At 47.3% G+C, this 16,481-nt stretch overlaps 1 protein-coding gene across 1 annotated transcript; it reads left to right on the forward strand.

Annotated features, from left to right (window-relative positions):
* The first annotated feature begins 6,797 nt into the window (after positions 1-6,797).
* Positions 6,798-15,641, forward strand: LOC120933779 (E3 ubiquitin/ISG15 ligase TRIM25-like). Its single transcript, XM_040347174.1, has 2 exons — positions 6,798-8,562; positions 15,018-15,641. The coding sequence occupies exons 1-2, from the start codon at positions 7,015-7,017 to the stop codon at positions 15,042-15,044; spliced, it is 1,575 nt and encodes a 524-aa protein (XP_040203108.1). The 5' UTR covers positions 6,798-7,014; the 3' UTR covers positions 15,045-15,641.
* The last annotated feature ends 840 nt before the right edge of the window (positions 15,642-16,481 follow it).

Below are 16,481 nucleotides of genomic sequence, written 5' to 3' on the forward strand. Positions count from 1 at the left end.
GTTTTTAAAAAAATAGTTTTCATAGTCTTCTTATCTGGATCCATTTATTTGTTATCATCTGGAGTGACTCAGAAACATTGGGTTAGATTCAGATAGCCCGGCGTATTTTTCTGCTGGCATAACGTATCTCAGATACGTTACGCAGCCGTAACTTAGGGCGCAAGTTACGTATTCATAAAGAACTTGCGCCCTAAGTTACGGCGTCGTAGCGTATGAGGTCCGGCGTAAGCCCGCCTAATTCAAACGTGGATGATGTGGGCGTGTTTTATCTAAATTTAGTGTGACCCCACGTATTTGACAGTGTGTGACCCCCGTTCGTGAAAGAATCCCAGTGCGCATGCTCGAAATTACGCCGCAAATCGTCAATGCTTTAGACGTGAACGTAACTTACGTACAGCCCTATTCGCGAACGACTTACGCAAACGACGTAAAATGTTCAAAATTTGACGCGGGAAACGACATCCATACTTAACATTGCGTACGCCTCATAGACCCAGGGGTAACTTTACGCCGGAAAAAGCCTAAAGTAAACGACGTAAAAAAATGCGCCGGGCGGACGTACGTTTCTGAATCGGCGTATCTACCTAATTAGCATATTTATTTTGCGTAAATCGACGGAAGCGCCACCTAGCGGCCAGCGTAAATATGCAACTAAGATACGACGGCGTAAGAGACTTACGCCAGTCGGATCTTAGCCTAATTTCGGCGTATCTTGCTTTCTGAATACAGAAAGAAGATACGCTGGCACAGCTTTGAATTTACGCGGCGTATCAATAGATACGCCGACGTAAATTATTTCTGAATCTAGCCCATTGGATGTATAATAGCGCCATTTGCACCTTTCTCATTTTATCAAGGTTTAACAGGGGCATGTAATTACAATTCTTGATCTAATATTTCAGAGCAGGGCTTACAGTGTTGTGGCAACACCAACACCTAGGGCCCAAATGTATGCAGAGACTATGGGCTAGATTCACATAGAGTTAGGCCGGCGTATCAGTAGATAAGCCGACCTAACTTGGAATCTGCGCCGTCCTAAGTTTAAGTGTATTCTCAAACTGAGATACACTTAAACCTATCTAAGATACGACAGCTTGCGCCGTCCTATCTTAGGGTGCAATATTTAGGCTGGCCGCTAGGTGGCGCTTCCATTGCGGTCGGCGTAGAATATGTAAATCACTAGATACGCCTATTCACGAACGTACGTCCGCCCGTCGCAGTAAAGATACGCCGTTTACGTAACGCATTATCAGGCCTAAAGATATTCCATCAAATAGTTGGAATAGTAATGTTAAAGTATGGCCGCCGTTCCCACGTCGAAATTCGAAAATTTTACGTCGTTTGCGTAAGTCGTCCGTGAATAGGGATTTACGTCATTTACGTCCACGTCGAAACCAATAGGCTGCCGCAATGCACACTGGGATATGTAGGCGGACGGCGCATGCGCCGTTCCAAAAGAACGTCAATCACGTCAGGTCAAAGAAAATTAACATTAAACACGCCCCCTCAGCCTATTTTGAATTAGGCGCCCTTACGCCCGCCCGCTTTAGGCTACGCCGCCGTAACTTAGAAGGCAAGTACTATGTAAATCATGGGCCAGATTCTCAGAAGAGTTACGACGGTGTATCTCAGGAAACATCATCGTATCTCTGTTTTTGGCCCCGGGTATCTATGCGAGTGATTCCTAGAATCATTTTCGCATAGATACGGCCAAGATCCGACAGGTGTAAGTCACTTACACCGTCGGATCTTAGATGTAATGCAACGCCGGCCGCTAGGTGGCGTTTACGTTCAGTTCTCATTTGACTATGCAAATGAGCCTGATACGCGATTCCCAAACAAATTTGCGACGCGTAGTCGTCGCTTACGTCGTTTCCGTAAGCGTAAGGTTACCCCTGCTATATGAGGGGTAACCTTACGCCAGTCCGCCGTATGCCATGTTAAGTATGGCGTCGGGTCCGCATCGTCTTTGTCCGTCGGTTACGTTGTTTTCCTAAGTCGTTCTTGAATACGACTTTACGTCAATGACGCTCACGTCGGTGTCATTGACGTTTTCCGTCGTGAGCTGGAGCGTGCGCACTGGGCTATTTTTCAGCCCGGCGCATGCGCAGTTCAATCGGCGCGAGGGCGCGCTTAATTTGAATACAAGCCGCCCCCTTTGAATTACGCGACCATATGCCGGGCCATTTACACTACGCCGCCGCAAATTACGGAGCAAGTGTTTGGGGAATACGGCACTTGCTCCAGTAAGTTGCGGTGGCGTGGTGTAAATGGCATACACTACGCCAACGCAGATTCTTAGAGAATCTGTCCCTAAACACGCTACACTACGCCTGCAAAATTAGGGCAGGCTATGTGAATCTAGCCCTATACGGCAGGCCTCTACTTTCAAACATCCAACTTACAAACGACTCCTACTTGCAAACGGAAGGAGACAACAGGAAGTGAGAGGAGATCTACCCAATGGAAGTGAAATTCACTCCTGTAAGATTTAATATGGGAAAAAGATGTCTCCTCTCCACTGATGCCAATCCTTGTTTCACTAAAAACACAACAATTTCTAAATCCAATTGTCATTGGGACAGAAAGTGAGGTGAAATCTTCTGAACAGATGCACACAGACAGCAAAACAAATGTTACAGAGGTGATAACCCTTCTCTATGTTTTCCAAAAAAGCTTAAAAATGTATTTTTTATCTGGAGCTACACTTTAAAAATGTACCATTTTAAAATTACAAACAGATTCTACGTAACAACAAACCTACAGTCCCTGTCTTGTTTGCACCGCCTGTATACTGCTGGTCAGAGTATATAGGGCCTGGGGGCCCCAGGCCTTTCCTTTTTTTAATTTGGGTGCGGGGTTCCCTTTAATATCCATACAAGACCCAAAGGGGCTGGTAATGACCTGGGGGGAGTGGTGGCGGGGAAACCCATGCCATTTTTGTCAACGATTTTCATCCATATTGCAGGGACCAAACATTACATTAAAGCCGCAAGCAGTTTTAAATTACCCTTTTCCGTATAGAAATGTCATTTTGTGCAGGGACAGTTCTAAACACGGGAAACACGTGCCACTTCACAGGCATATTATAGACACCCAGAAGGTACGATATTTAAAGGAATATTGCAATTTTTCTTTTCACTTTAAGCATCATTAAAATCACTGCCCCTGAAAAACGGACGTTTTTAAAACTTTTTTTTGCATGACAATAACTTGCATATTAGCCTTTAAAATTTGCACTTTTGATTTTGAACGTCCCATAGACTTTAATGGGGTTCTAAAGTTCGCGCGAACGTTCGGTCCGTTCGCAGGTTCTGGTGCGAACCGAACCGGGGAGTGTTCGGCTCATCCCTATTTAGAAGAGCTGAGCTACTGATTAAACATTTGTGATCGTTTTACTGTAAGGCGCCGTACACACGAGAGGATCGATCCGCTAGAATTGATCCGCGGACCGGCTCCAGCGGATAGATCCCCTGGTGTGTACAATCCAGCGGATCTGTTTCCGCGGATTTTTGTCCCCAGGGATGGATTTCCAGCGGATAAAAATTTCTTGACATGCTAAGAAATCTATCCGCTGGAATCCATTCCAACGGATTGATCCGCTGGTCTGTACAGACTCACCGGATCAATCCATCCGAATCCATCCCCCGCATGCGTCGTAATGATTCGACGCATGCGTGGAATTCCTGATATGACAGCGTCGCGCACGTCGCCGCGTCATCATCGCGGCGACGGCGCGACACGTCACCGCGGACGGAATTCCGCGGGGATTTTGATCTCATGGTTAGTACAACCATGAGATCAAAATCCGCCAGAGGATTTATCCGCGGAAACGGTCCCCCGGACCGTTTCCGCGGATAAATCCTCTCGTGTGTACTAGGCATAAGTTTCTCCTATGAACCTGTCTTACAATGGAACCCAAGTATGCAGAGTCCCCTCTTCCTTTAGCGAAGGCTCTGGCGCTCCTTTGGTTACCTGCTTGTTAGCGCCATAGCCTGTGTAGAGAGAGCAACTTCATATGACACAAAAAATAGTAAAAATCCCTGAAACAGTCCCTAATTTGAATCCATTGTCAATTATGATGTCTGTCACCAGCGACTCACCAAATTAGGGTTGTCCCGATACCACTTTTTTAGGACCGAGTACAAGTACCGATACTTTTTTTCAAGTAGTCGCCGATACCGAATACCGATACTTTTTTTAAATGTGTCCCCAAATGCAGCCATGTCCCCCCCATATGCAGCCATGTCCCCCACATATGCAGCCATGTCCCTCTAGCCATGTCCCTCACATATGCAGCCATGTTCCTCTAGCCATGTCCCTCACATATGCAGCCATGTCCCTCACATATGCAGCCATGTCCCTCTAGCCATGTCCCTCACATATGCAGCCATGTCCCTCTAGCCATGTCCCTCACATATGCAGCAATGTCCCTCTAGCCATGTCCCTCACATATGCAGCAATGTCCCTCTAGCCATGTCCCTCGATGCGGCGGCGCGATGCGGCGGCGGGGGGGGGGAAAGGGGGGGAAAGTATTCTATTTAGGTATCGGGGGTATTTGCACGAGTACGAGTACTCCCGCAAATACTCGGTATCGGTCCCGATACCGATACTGGTATCGGTATCTGGACAACCCTACACCAAATGAATATGGGGTGCAGTGCATCCCATATTCATTCACATGGGGGGCAGGATCTGGGGGCCCCCTTGTTAAAGGGGGCTTTCATATTCCAATAAGTCACCCCTTGCAGACCCCCACAAAGCACCTCCCCATGCTGAGGGCATGTAGCCTGGTACGGTTCAGGGGGCGGGGACATTTGCTCGTCTCCCAGTTTCCTGGCCTGCCAGGCTGCATGCACGGATAAGGGTCTGGTATTGATTTGGGGGGGGGACCCCACACTTTTTTTTTTTGGCATAGGGTTCCCCTTAAGATCCATACCAGACCCAAAGGTTCTTTTATGGATGTGTTTTTTTTTAAATTCTGCTCTCAGTGGGGAATCCAGCTGTCAGGAAATGAGTTATGATTGTGTAGCACTACCCCCGAAGGAGCTGCTGGATATTTTCTTGCAGCATGTTACCTCTATTTCCTCGCCGTCCAGGGTGATGGATGAGAGTAGAGAAAGTTCAATGTCCACACTTTACACTTCCATTTTAAAGATTTATTTGCTGAACTTGGTAAAAGAATAAAAGAAGTGGTTGAAGGGGTGGAAGGGTAACAAGTAAATGTACCTACCTAGAGCATCGAGGCCTTTGGGTAAAGACTGCGCTCTCAATAGGCATTTTAATAAATAAATAAATAGGTTTAGGTGTATTAATTAAATCCGGAAACACTCCTGCTTCCAGCTACATGGCTTTCGTTGCCGGAGTGGGTATTGCGCACCCGGATAGGTTTCTCTCACTGGCCTGGCAGCCGGAATGGCGCACGGAATATGGTACAGTCTCTGCCACAGACCTTCCTACAGGTGGAGACACTTCCGGTCCAAAATCTTAGTAGCACAGAATTCAGCACCCGGATCTCTCCAGACTAACTTCTTGCAGAACTTGGAACTGACAGGTGACCGCCATCAAGCCTTTCAGTAATGGTGCTTCCTTCGATGAAGTTCAAGGCCTCTCCTGAGACACCGGCCTCCTGCTTGGTCCTCTCCAAGATAGGTGCTTCATTAAGCGGCTTCCTCCCTCCAGGACGGACAGCACAGGATCACTCTTGAAAACGTAGACCCAATCTGCTTACTGGGTCTACTTAAAAGATCACAACCCCGGACCAGCGTGATCCGAAGCCAGGATTACAGGAACACGGACCCCCGGCCAGGAGGGCCTCACACGGGGTGGTGTGACGACAGACTCAGGATCAACGACCCCTGTCCAATGACGTCTGTCCCATAAGTACCCCTCCCCAGCATGCACAGCGGGACGATCACCCCCACTGATTGGCTGATGAGGGGGACACATAATAAACCCTGACTCTGCTGCTGCCACCCTTGGCCTGGAGTAGGAACGACGCGCCAGGCGAACAATAGTGGTCACTCACAACACAATTCTCCTGCGCTCTGATGTTTTGCCAAACCCGGATAATGTAGTTTAGTTGAGTCTTAAGGCAAGGTCTAGAGTCTTGCAGCCCTCCTCAGAACAAAGAATGTTCATATGGCTAGAGAAGAAAAGAAAAAAGGAGGGGGCACCTTGTGCATTACCAGTTAAAAGTTGTATTAAAAATAGAATAAAAGCAATGATCCTACTCACAAAAGAAGCTTAGGTAAGCGCTTTTCAGACAGCTAAGCTGGACCTCATGGTACCTGCCAGTGGAACTTGATGACAAGGAGGATCAAATAATACCTCAAACATCTAGATGGCTGACACGTTTCTGGGACGTGCCCCTTTCTTCAGAGCCCACGGACCACCTAGGCTCTGAAGAAAGGGGTACGCCCCAGAAACGCGTCAGCTGTCCAGATGTTAGAGGTATTATTTGATCCTCCTTATCATCAAGTTCCACTGGCAGGAGCCATGAGGTCCAGCTTAGCTGTCTGAAAAGCGCTTACCTAAGCTTCTTTTGTGAGTAGGATCATTGCTTTTATTCTATTTTTAATAAAACTTTTAAGTGGTAATGCACTAGGTTGGTGCCCCCTCCTTTTTTTCACTCACAGCACAGCCATGGCTGGAACAGAGGCCAAATTTATTCAAAATCCCACATGTCCGAGTCAACTAATACTCAGACTTTCCCCTAAATTTAAAGCAGCGCCAGCCCAACAGGAGCAGGCCGCTACAATTGTAAAGGACACTTCATGGCTTTCTATTCATCTCTGGGTGTATAACAGGCTTGCTGCCAGAAAAAGAAAGGTGCATGTGCCCTACCTCTAGGTGCTGCACCCCTGATGTGGTCTGTGGATACAAATGCTGGAAGAAAGGTCTGTCATGCTGGTCCTCAAGTGGTTAAATGATCTGAGCTCAGCCCCGCCCTGTGCAGACGAGTTGTAACCGAGTCCAGAGACTTTGAGTTTCGTTTCTCTTCTGCTGTCAGCGATGGCGTCTGCTGATCTGAGAGCTGAGCTGGAATGTTCCGTCTGTCTGAACATTTATACCGATCCTGTAACCCTGACATGTGGTCACAACTTCTGCCGGGTCTGTATTGATCGTGTGCTGGATACACAGGGGGGGTCTGGAGGATATTCCTGTCCTGAATGCAGAGAGAAGTTTCCGGATCGTCCTGCACTGCACAGGAACATGAAACTACGTAACATAGCAGAGACTTTCCTGTCTGCTCAGCCAGATCCAGAGGAGTCCGGGGTCTTCTGTACTCACTGTGTGGACTCTCCTGTACCTGCTGTTAGATCCTGTCTACACTGTGAGGTTTCTCTATGTGAAAAACACCTGAGAGTCCACAAAAAGTCCCCAGAACACGTCTTATGTGACCCCACCTTGTCCATGGAGAGCAGGAAATGCTCCGTCCATAAGGAAGTTTTGAAGTATTTCTGCACCAAAGATAATACTTGTATCTGTGTGTCCTGCAGTCTGATTGGAGGACATAAAGGACATGAGATGGAATCACTGGATGAGGCTTCTGAGAAGAAGAAGGAGACACTGAGGAATGTTCTGCAGAAACATCTGACAAAGAGAGAGGAGACGGAGGAAAGAGTCCAGAGTCTGCAGGAACACAGGAGGAAAGTAGAAGAAGAAGCAGCTGGTGACACCGAGAGAGTCACTGTCCTGTTTAGAGATCTCAGGAGACGTCTGGAAGATCTGGAGAAGAGAGTCCTGAGGGAAATCTCCGGGAGGGCAGAGCGGATCTCCATCTCCATCCGGGATCTGGAAATAAAGAAGGAGGAGCTGTCCAGGAAGATGCGTCACATTGAGGAGCTGTGTAACATGACGGATCCACTGACTGTCTTACAGGAATCAGACACAGGTGACTTGTGTGATACTGAGGATGGAGATAATGAGGACAGAGAGAGACATGAGGAGCTCCTCCATGATGGAGGGGGTCTGGGTGTGGCGGGGGTCTTACACACAGGTTTATCTGATATAATAACAGAGGTAAATGTATACTTCCCCATACAGGGAGCTGCAGACATATTACTGGATGGAAACACAGCTCATAATTATCTACAGATATCAGATGACAGGAAAACTGTATCCAGGTCAGATAGAAACCAGAATTACCCAGAAACACCAGAGAGATTTCAGTTTTCTCCTCAGGTGATGAGCAGTCAAAGTTTCTCCTCAGGGAGACATTACTGGGAAGTGGATGTCGGGGGGTCCGATGAATGGAGAGTCGGGATGTGTTACCCCAGTATAGAGAGGAGAGGATGGGAGGAGTCATGGATTGGAAATAATAAGAAGTCCTGGGGATTGGACAGGGCTGGTAATCAGTATTCTGTGATACATGACAAAAAAAAGACCCCCTTACCCCCCAATGTCTCCAGTAGAGTCAGGATAGATCTGGATTATGAGGCCGGGCGGATCTCCTTTTATGATCTGTGTGACCCGATCCGACACCTCCACACCTTCACCACCACCTTCACTGAGCCCCTCCATGCTGGGATACGTGTATGGAGAGGAGGTTGTATAAAGATATGTGGGGGAGGCAGGGCGCATGCGCGGGCAACGGCGATGGCTGACTGAGCCGTGAGCTCCGCACCAGGCAGGAACAGCGGCGCCCGTAGCTCGGTACACAGACGCTCCCGAGCTCTACAAACCCACACAGGCAGCCTTCGGGACAGCGGGCACATTTTGGTACCTCAGGGTACTCTAAAATCCAAATACTTCTGCCGTTCTGAGACGTAGAACGATCGTGAGGAGAATCCAAGATGGCCGCCGCGCGGCTCACACAGGCCTTCTCCCCCCTGCAAAACAAACAGGAAGACCTGGGAAATTCCCCTCATATGAACTATCTTTACCCAGACACCAATGGAGCTCAGATTCAACCCATAATGTCTGAAAATTTACTCACACCTCAGGGACCCATGGTTTCACCTCAGCATAGTCCCCACAGCCATGACGCATTATCAATGGGGTCGCCTACCCTAATGGAGGAACTATTCTTGAAATTTTCATCCTTATTAGACAGGGGCTTGTCGCAAACAGCAGCCAAAATTACGGGTGATTTAAAGGCTGACTTCCACTCATTAGGTACTAGGATAGAAGCTGTTGAGGGCAAATTGGAGGAAACAATTGCAGCTACCTCACAGAATTACAGTCATATGCAAACACTTCAAGACCAGCTGGAAGTAGCCATGAATCGCATTGATGAACTCGAAAATAGATCACGGAGGTCTAATATTAGGATTAGAGGTCTACCTGAATCCGTCATCAATGTCCCTGAGGCAGTGCAGGACCTAATAAAAAATCTTCTTCCCAACATCACCCCTCAGCGATTGGAACTAGACAGAGCTCACAGGGCCCTAGGAGCCCCTAGGAAAGATGGCTCTCCAAGAGACATCATTGCTAAGCCACATCACTTTTCTGTCAAGGAGGAAGTCATGAGACAAGCAAGGTCGGCTCAGGTCATATTGTGCCAGGGTCATCAAGTACAACTTTTTGCGGACCTATCTCCCTCCACCATCCAAAGACGAAGGTCTCTGAAACCCCTGCTTCTTGCGTTAACCCAGAAATCCATCAAATATAAGTGGGCATTCCCATTTGCGGTCAAATTTTCTCTCAATAGCAAACCATATGCCTTTTCCACCCTATCAGATGGGGAAAATCTGCTACTGCGACTGAAAATCATAGCTCAAGAAGCAGACATGGACACTTCCAGTGTGGGTCAAGGGTCCAACAAAAGAGCTATCCCTACCAGCCCTCCATCTCCCCTGTGGCTGAAGAACAAGAATAAGAAAGCCAAGGACAATGGAACTACCTGAAATGTGACTTTTGTGCTTCACCGTCAAGCTCCTTTTAGCTTGCTCTCTGAGCAATGGTTAGGCCTGATAGGCCGATTGGATTTTTTCCTCATGTTCTCTTATTTTGGTCTTTTTTTTTTCTCCATCTACATTTCATATATAGGTCATATTACCTATCTGGTTTTCCCAGACTGTTCCTAAGCTAGTACCTGCTGGTGGTCGGCTCGGGCTTCCCTTGACCCACTCTTTGAGGGGGGGGGGGAGTCTGAGGCGATTACCTGGGGTCGTTATTTCCACAAAAGTGGTATATCATTTTTTTTTTCTTTTTTTTGGATGTGTACTGTTCATTGCAATTTTTATTCAGGTCGATAATATATTTTGGGCGCCTGGTTCCTGCCTGGTCCTAATGCGCCTCCAGCCAACCGTCGGATACCTTATGGTTTCCGAGGGGTGGACAGCTCCCTCTGATTTCAGAGGAGCTGATGTTGTGTTTGACTTCCTGGGCGTCTGGGGCCTCTCCCCCCCAGCGCCTGTCTTATATTTTCAGGGAGTTCCTTTTTACTCTTTTCTTTCCTGTCTTCCCTCACCTTACCCTATGATCCTTAATTATATACAAACATGCCTAAGATTTTCTTCACCTACAGGTGCTTCACTCCTCCTGACTGCCTCCAGGGATACAGCCCTCATGACTCCGTTCTTTTCGAAACTACTGTGGGTGAGTGGGGGTTGCTCCAGCTGCGGTGCCGACTCTTTACCACATGGCTAATCAGGTAGATTTTAATATTCGCATTGCCTCACATAATGTTCAGGGTATGAACTCTCAGATCAAACGGAGGAAGGTAATGGACCTTTATAAATCTATGCACCTTGACATTGTCATGATGCAGGAAACCCACCTTCCTGTCCGATATAGCCCTTCTTTCCTCCACCCACATTTTCCTCAATTTTATCTGGCCAGTGCTGAAAACAAAACCAAAGGAGTAGCGATACTATTTTCCAAGAAATGTGCCTTTGTCAAATTATCTGAAGTCATTGACCCAGAGGGAAGGTTCATTTTAATTAAAGGTAGGATAGGGGATCAGTTATTCTCCCTTGTTTCCTACTATACCCCTAACAGGGGACAAGCTAAATTCTTCAAGTCAATGATTGATACCCTGTCTCCTGACCTCGAGGGCACCATTGTGCTCGGAGGGGATTCTAACACAGCCCTGGACCAGGGCTTAGATAAAACTAAACCTCCTGGATCTAGATTGATTCGCCCTACAAGAGAAAGCCTCAAATTCGCAAAAGTCCTACATGATAATGGCCTAGCTGACACCTGGAGGGAACTCAACCCCTCTACTCGAGACTACACTCATTTCTCTCATCCACATTTGTCCTATGCACGCATTGATCATATCCTCACCCCATCTTCCACTCTCCCGGCGATCCTGTCTGCCTCCATAAGGGACACTGTTTTATCTGACCACTCCTTAGTAATCATATCGCTTAAATTAGGGGTCCGGGAGGGATCACGTACGTTCTGGAGACTGAACGAGTCCTTATTGTCTGAGCCAGTCAGGGTCAAGGAGATAGGCTTAGCATTGACAGAATACTTTAAAATCAATGATACAGGGGACGTTTCTGAGGAAACGATATGGGCTGCCCACAAAGCCTTTATTAGAGGGAGGCTCATTCAGATCTCTACGAAACTAAAACGAGAAAGGGTTGCTGAAATAAGCAAATTGGAAGCGGAATACATTTCCCTTAAAGCCAGACACAAAAAAAACCCGTCCGGAGTCTCCACGTCAGTTATAGACAACGCTAGACTGGCGCTCAATCTCGCTCTTACTACCCGGGCTGAGAAATCAATTAGGTGGGGAACACATAAATTCCACACCCAAGCTGATAAAATAGGCCCCCTCCTTGCTGCCAAACTTACCCCTAAAACTAAATTGATCTCTATGCCTAAAATAAAAATAGGGGGTAATCCTCCTACAACCAATCCATCCAAAATCCTAGAGGCTTTCCAAGGATTTTATTCACGCCTTTATGAACCCCACACCAGGCTAACTGCTGGTACAACGTCACAATTCCTAGAGGGACTTCATATCCCGACCCTGTCAACGGCTCACAGAGATATCTTGGATTCCCCAATCACAGATGAGGAGGTTATGGAGGTAGTCAAGGGTCTTAGAACTGGGTCGGCCCCTGGTCCAGATGGACTGTCTATCCCTTATTACAAAACTTTTTTAGATATCCTGGCTCCACACATGACTAAGTTTTTTAATTCCAAAACCAGGGGTGATCCTCTGGATTCCCAGATTAATACAGCCTTTATAACGGTCATTCCTAAACCGGACAAAAACCCAGAGGACGTTAAAAACTACCGCCCGATATCTCTAATTAATAACGACCTTAAGGTCCTCACCAAAATCCTAGCCAATAGATTAGCAGGGTTCATAGGGCAGTACGTACACAAAGACCAAGTAGGTTTTATACCTGGCAGACAGGGCCCGGACCAAATTAGGAGAGCAATAGACCTAGCGTCGATTTTGCAAACCAATTGGGCGGGGGGGACCCCCCAGAGAGGATTTTTGCTGTCACTGGACCTGCAGAAGGCCTTTGACTCCGTTTCCTGGCCCTATCTTTTTAATTTACTTGAGATGTGGGGTTTTGGACCTAGATTTCTAGGTATTATTAAGGCCCTATACGCAAACCCTAGAGCTTTAGTTAGAATTAACGGACATTACTCCAAACCCATTGAGATTAGAAGGGGTACCAGACAAGGTTGTCCCCTGTCCCCATTAGTTTTCGCTATAGCAATCGAAACTTTAGCAATAGCTATACGACAGAATCCCAATATCTCAGGAGTTCAGTGTGGAGATCAAACTCACAAATGTGCCCTCTTTGCGGATGACATACTGCTGTTCCTAACCTCTCCTGTCTCCACCCTCCCCAACTTATGTCATATTCTGGACGACTTCTCCAAAATCTCTGGCCTATCGGTCAACTTTTCTAAATCACAGGCCCTTAATATATCTCTGCCCTCACAACTAGTGCTGGATCTTAAACAATCCTTTAACTTTAGCTGTAATGAATCCTCAATCCAGTATCTGGGAATTGCTCTGGCCGCAAAGACGGAAGCTCTATACGATCTTAATTACCCCCCCTATATAAGAAAATGGAAGCTGACCTTAAAATTTGGTCCAGATTTAATCTCTCTTGGTTGGGAAGAATAAACTCAGTCAAAATGACCCTGTTCCCCAGAATACTATACTTGTTTCGCTCACTCCCCATCCCCATAAGACGAAATCACCTAAAATCTTTACAAAGCAAACTGCTAAAGTTTATATGGGGATCAAAGGGATATCACGTGCCACAAGACACACTAATCCGCCATAGAAGCAAGGGGGGTCTGGGTTTACCTGACCTTCATAAGTATTATCTCTCGGCTAGATTAGCTCAATTCTCTGCCTTATATTCCAAGATCAATGTACCTGATTGGGTAAATATAGAACAACTAGCTATTCCCTCGGCCCCCCTTGACTACCACCTTTGGTCCCCCATCAAATCCCGCCCTGCCATCCTCTCCCCAGTTCTTTCCCAATCATTTGCTTTGTGGGATAGCCTTAGACACAACGACAGACTGACATCAGCTGCCCATCCTCTAGCCCATATCTTCAATAACCCTGAATTCCCATCGGGCATGAGACCCTCTCAGTTCCAATGGTGGCTGGACAAGGGGCTATATCGGATAGGACATTTCTTTTCTGCCAGCGGTCCCATCTCCCTAAACTACTGTACTCATACTTTGAAAATTCCTAACTCAGAGAGGGGTCGCTTTAATGAAATTTCGGATTATCTACATAGCATCTGGAAGTCCAGACCCCTTCCTCCTGACTTCACTTCATAAGAACATTGGTGTGGACAAGCAATGGGACGGAGGGGAGGCATCTCGGTGATCTACTCAGCCCTCACTCACCCAACAGACAAATCGCCTTATATGAAGGCTTGGGAATCTGACTTTCAAAGTAATATGAGCCTAGAGAGCTGGCACAAAGCTTTTTTCAGATCCTTCAAGGGCATTCAGAGCGCCTCCCTAATGGAGGCCAGCGTGAAGGTCTTCACCAGGTGGTATCTTACCCCCTCCAGATTGGCCGCCATGTTCCCTTCTGCGGATCCCCTCTGTTTTCGGGGGTGTCTGCTGCGGGGCACCATGGCGCACATATGGTGGGAATGCCCTAGAATCCGCTCCTTTTGGAGAATTATATTCAAAATTATTTCCAAAGTTACTGGGCACCGGATCACTGGGGCTCCCGATACGGCCCTCCTAAATGCCCAAATACCACGACTTAACAGGCCCACACAGAAGTTGGTTCACTTTATCTTACTGAGCGCGAAGATAGCCATTGCTAAGTCTTGGAAACAACCCAGACCACTCATCTCAGTGGTTAAAAAAAAAGTTTCATGGATCATGATTCAGGAGAAGTTATCCAGCATACTACACGATTCCTCCGAAGCATTCCGTGAGATTTGGACCCCTTGGGCTAACTATGTTGGTATTCCTCTTACCCCTGTACCTGAATAGGCCGGATTGTGCTCTTAATTGGTTTTAGGCATTCAACTGCTCTCTTCCCCTTGACCCCCTTACCTCTATTTCCTTTTCCTCTGTCCTTTCTTCTTTACCTCTCTTGTTTTCCCTATTAGACTTAGTATTATTTACTATTTAATTGAACAACTCTTTAAGGGTCATAGCCCTAGAGTTTCAATGCTCTTTGTGTTTGATCTCTTCCGGGGGAATATTTATATGCTTCTTCCCCTAGAGGGCTTTTTGTTCCTTCCCCATACTAGTGAGAGGTGTGGGAGGGGGATAAAGGTTCGGGGCCTTTCACTTGACACAGTTGGTTCCCAATTGGGGTGTCGAGGGTTGGGTCCCGGATCTTTCTTTATTAGGTCCGGCCCCTCGGGTGTTAAGTACTAACTATAGAGGCACTTAGGTCCTCTTCGGTACCCTAGCGGGTTAGTTAGGTAAGATTTCCCCAATTTCTGCCTACTCCCCCCGGAAGAGATGGTTATTTACTACACTTTATAGTAACCTCACATTGGTTTCATTTGTCTCCTGGGGCTTATGTTGTGTTTACTGATATTTCATGACTGTAACCCTTTTGATAAATCTCAATAAAAATTTATTGAAATTAAAAAAAGATATGTGGGGGGAGGGGGGAGATGTGAGAACTCCGCCCACAGTCTGGTGACATCACAGGGGCGGGTGGTGGGATTGGTTCATTGATCAGCCAATGATTGGAGGAGGTGGTGGCTCCTGGGAGAAGTAGGAGGGCCTCCTTCTGAAAATGCTAGTCCCCTGGCTGTGTGTAATGTAAGAACATGTAAAGTGGTAGTAAAGACAAAATAAATAAATGACAGATATGATGGCGTCTGTTACTGACATGAGCACAGCAGACTTTGTTTTTCGGAGTCCTCCTGTAACTTCGTTCTTTTATCTGTTGGTTCTGCTGTTATTTCCCAACTTCCTATAACAGACCAATCTGGCAGTTAGAGGGTTGGGACAAACCATTTACTACTGACAGGGGTGCTTACAATGATCAGCTTTTATTCATTGACATAAAACCTTTATCCCAAAAGGAGACACAAATGTTGGTGTAACGGCTTATCTGGAATTCGGCTTTAATTTATTAGTCACTTATGTAAAGTCCATCTAATTCTACTAGTCTATCCAACCACCCCCCTCTCCAGACAATGCTGCTGTCCAAGGGGGGGTCTCCACTGCTCCTCCATAGATAGAGGAGCCACCCTAAGACAGGAAGTGTGTTACTGGCAGGATCACCAGGGGAAAATAAGGGACAAAAAAAAAACAGAAAAGGAATGCAGCCGCCACAATATTTGTTTTTGTTTTGGGATTTATTACCACTTTAAGCCTCCGACCCGGAACAAGCATGGTGGGAATAAGAATCAAAAAAAGTCAGACTTCCTTATCTCTATACTTGTTCCGGGTCAGAGGCTGAGACAGTATTGAAGGCAAAGCATCAGCATGACAGCCAGGGAACTAGCATTCTCCCAAGGAGAGTAATAGTAGCAATGGCGGCCTCCGTGATTCTCTCATGACAGGTGCCCTTTAACCTTTCTCTTCCAGAACCTTTTTTCTCTTCCATAACACATTTAAATAAAATAACATCAGGGATGACGTGGTGCACGTGAGGCACGCACGCCGAGGGAGGAGCAGCCCGCGCCCGCGCCACGGATCGGACCTGACCTGTCCTGCTCACGGGGGATGGATGAAGCCGGAAGATCCGAGGACGTACCAGCGGCGGCAGCCACGACGCAGAGTGGGAGTCTGCTGAGCTGCTAGACCACTGACCGTCCGAACTGCTCTCCCCCGCTGCCCAGCTGAGACCCCCCCCCCCTCTCCTGTCCCCTCGGTTCCCTCGAGGGTGACGCCGGAACGCCAGAACGAGCGGTGCAGGGAGGAGGGAGCAGGAGCTGCAAATCGAGGTGGGCGCTCCTGGTCCTTGGCCCCCCTGCTGACCTCAACGCCCCTCCCGGCTGCCATAAGCCCTGATCAGCACTCAGGTAATACCTTTCCTTTAGCATTCAATGCATCGCAGATGTAGCCTGAAAATGCCAGTAAACTGAGTAAGAGGTCAACATTGA

This window comes from Rana temporaria, chromosome 3 (assembly GCF_905171775.1).
Source record: "Rana temporaria chromosome 3, aRanTem1.1, whole genome shotgun sequence".
Classification (NCBI taxonomy): Eukaryota; Metazoa; Chordata; class Amphibia; order Anura; family Ranidae; genus Rana; species Rana temporaria.

What these genes read in the sequence shown, in the direction of transcription:
- LOC120933779 (XM_040347174.1), top strand. Translation starts at nt 7,015, where the DNA reads ATGGCGTCTGCTGATCTGAGAGCTGAGCTGGAATGTTCCGTCTGTCTG. An exon ending in GGAGAGGAGGTTGTATAAAG is followed by an intron (nt 8,563 to 15,017) that starts ATATGTGGGGGA and finishes AATTAAAAAAAG; the next exon opens with ATATGTGGGGGGAGGGGGGA.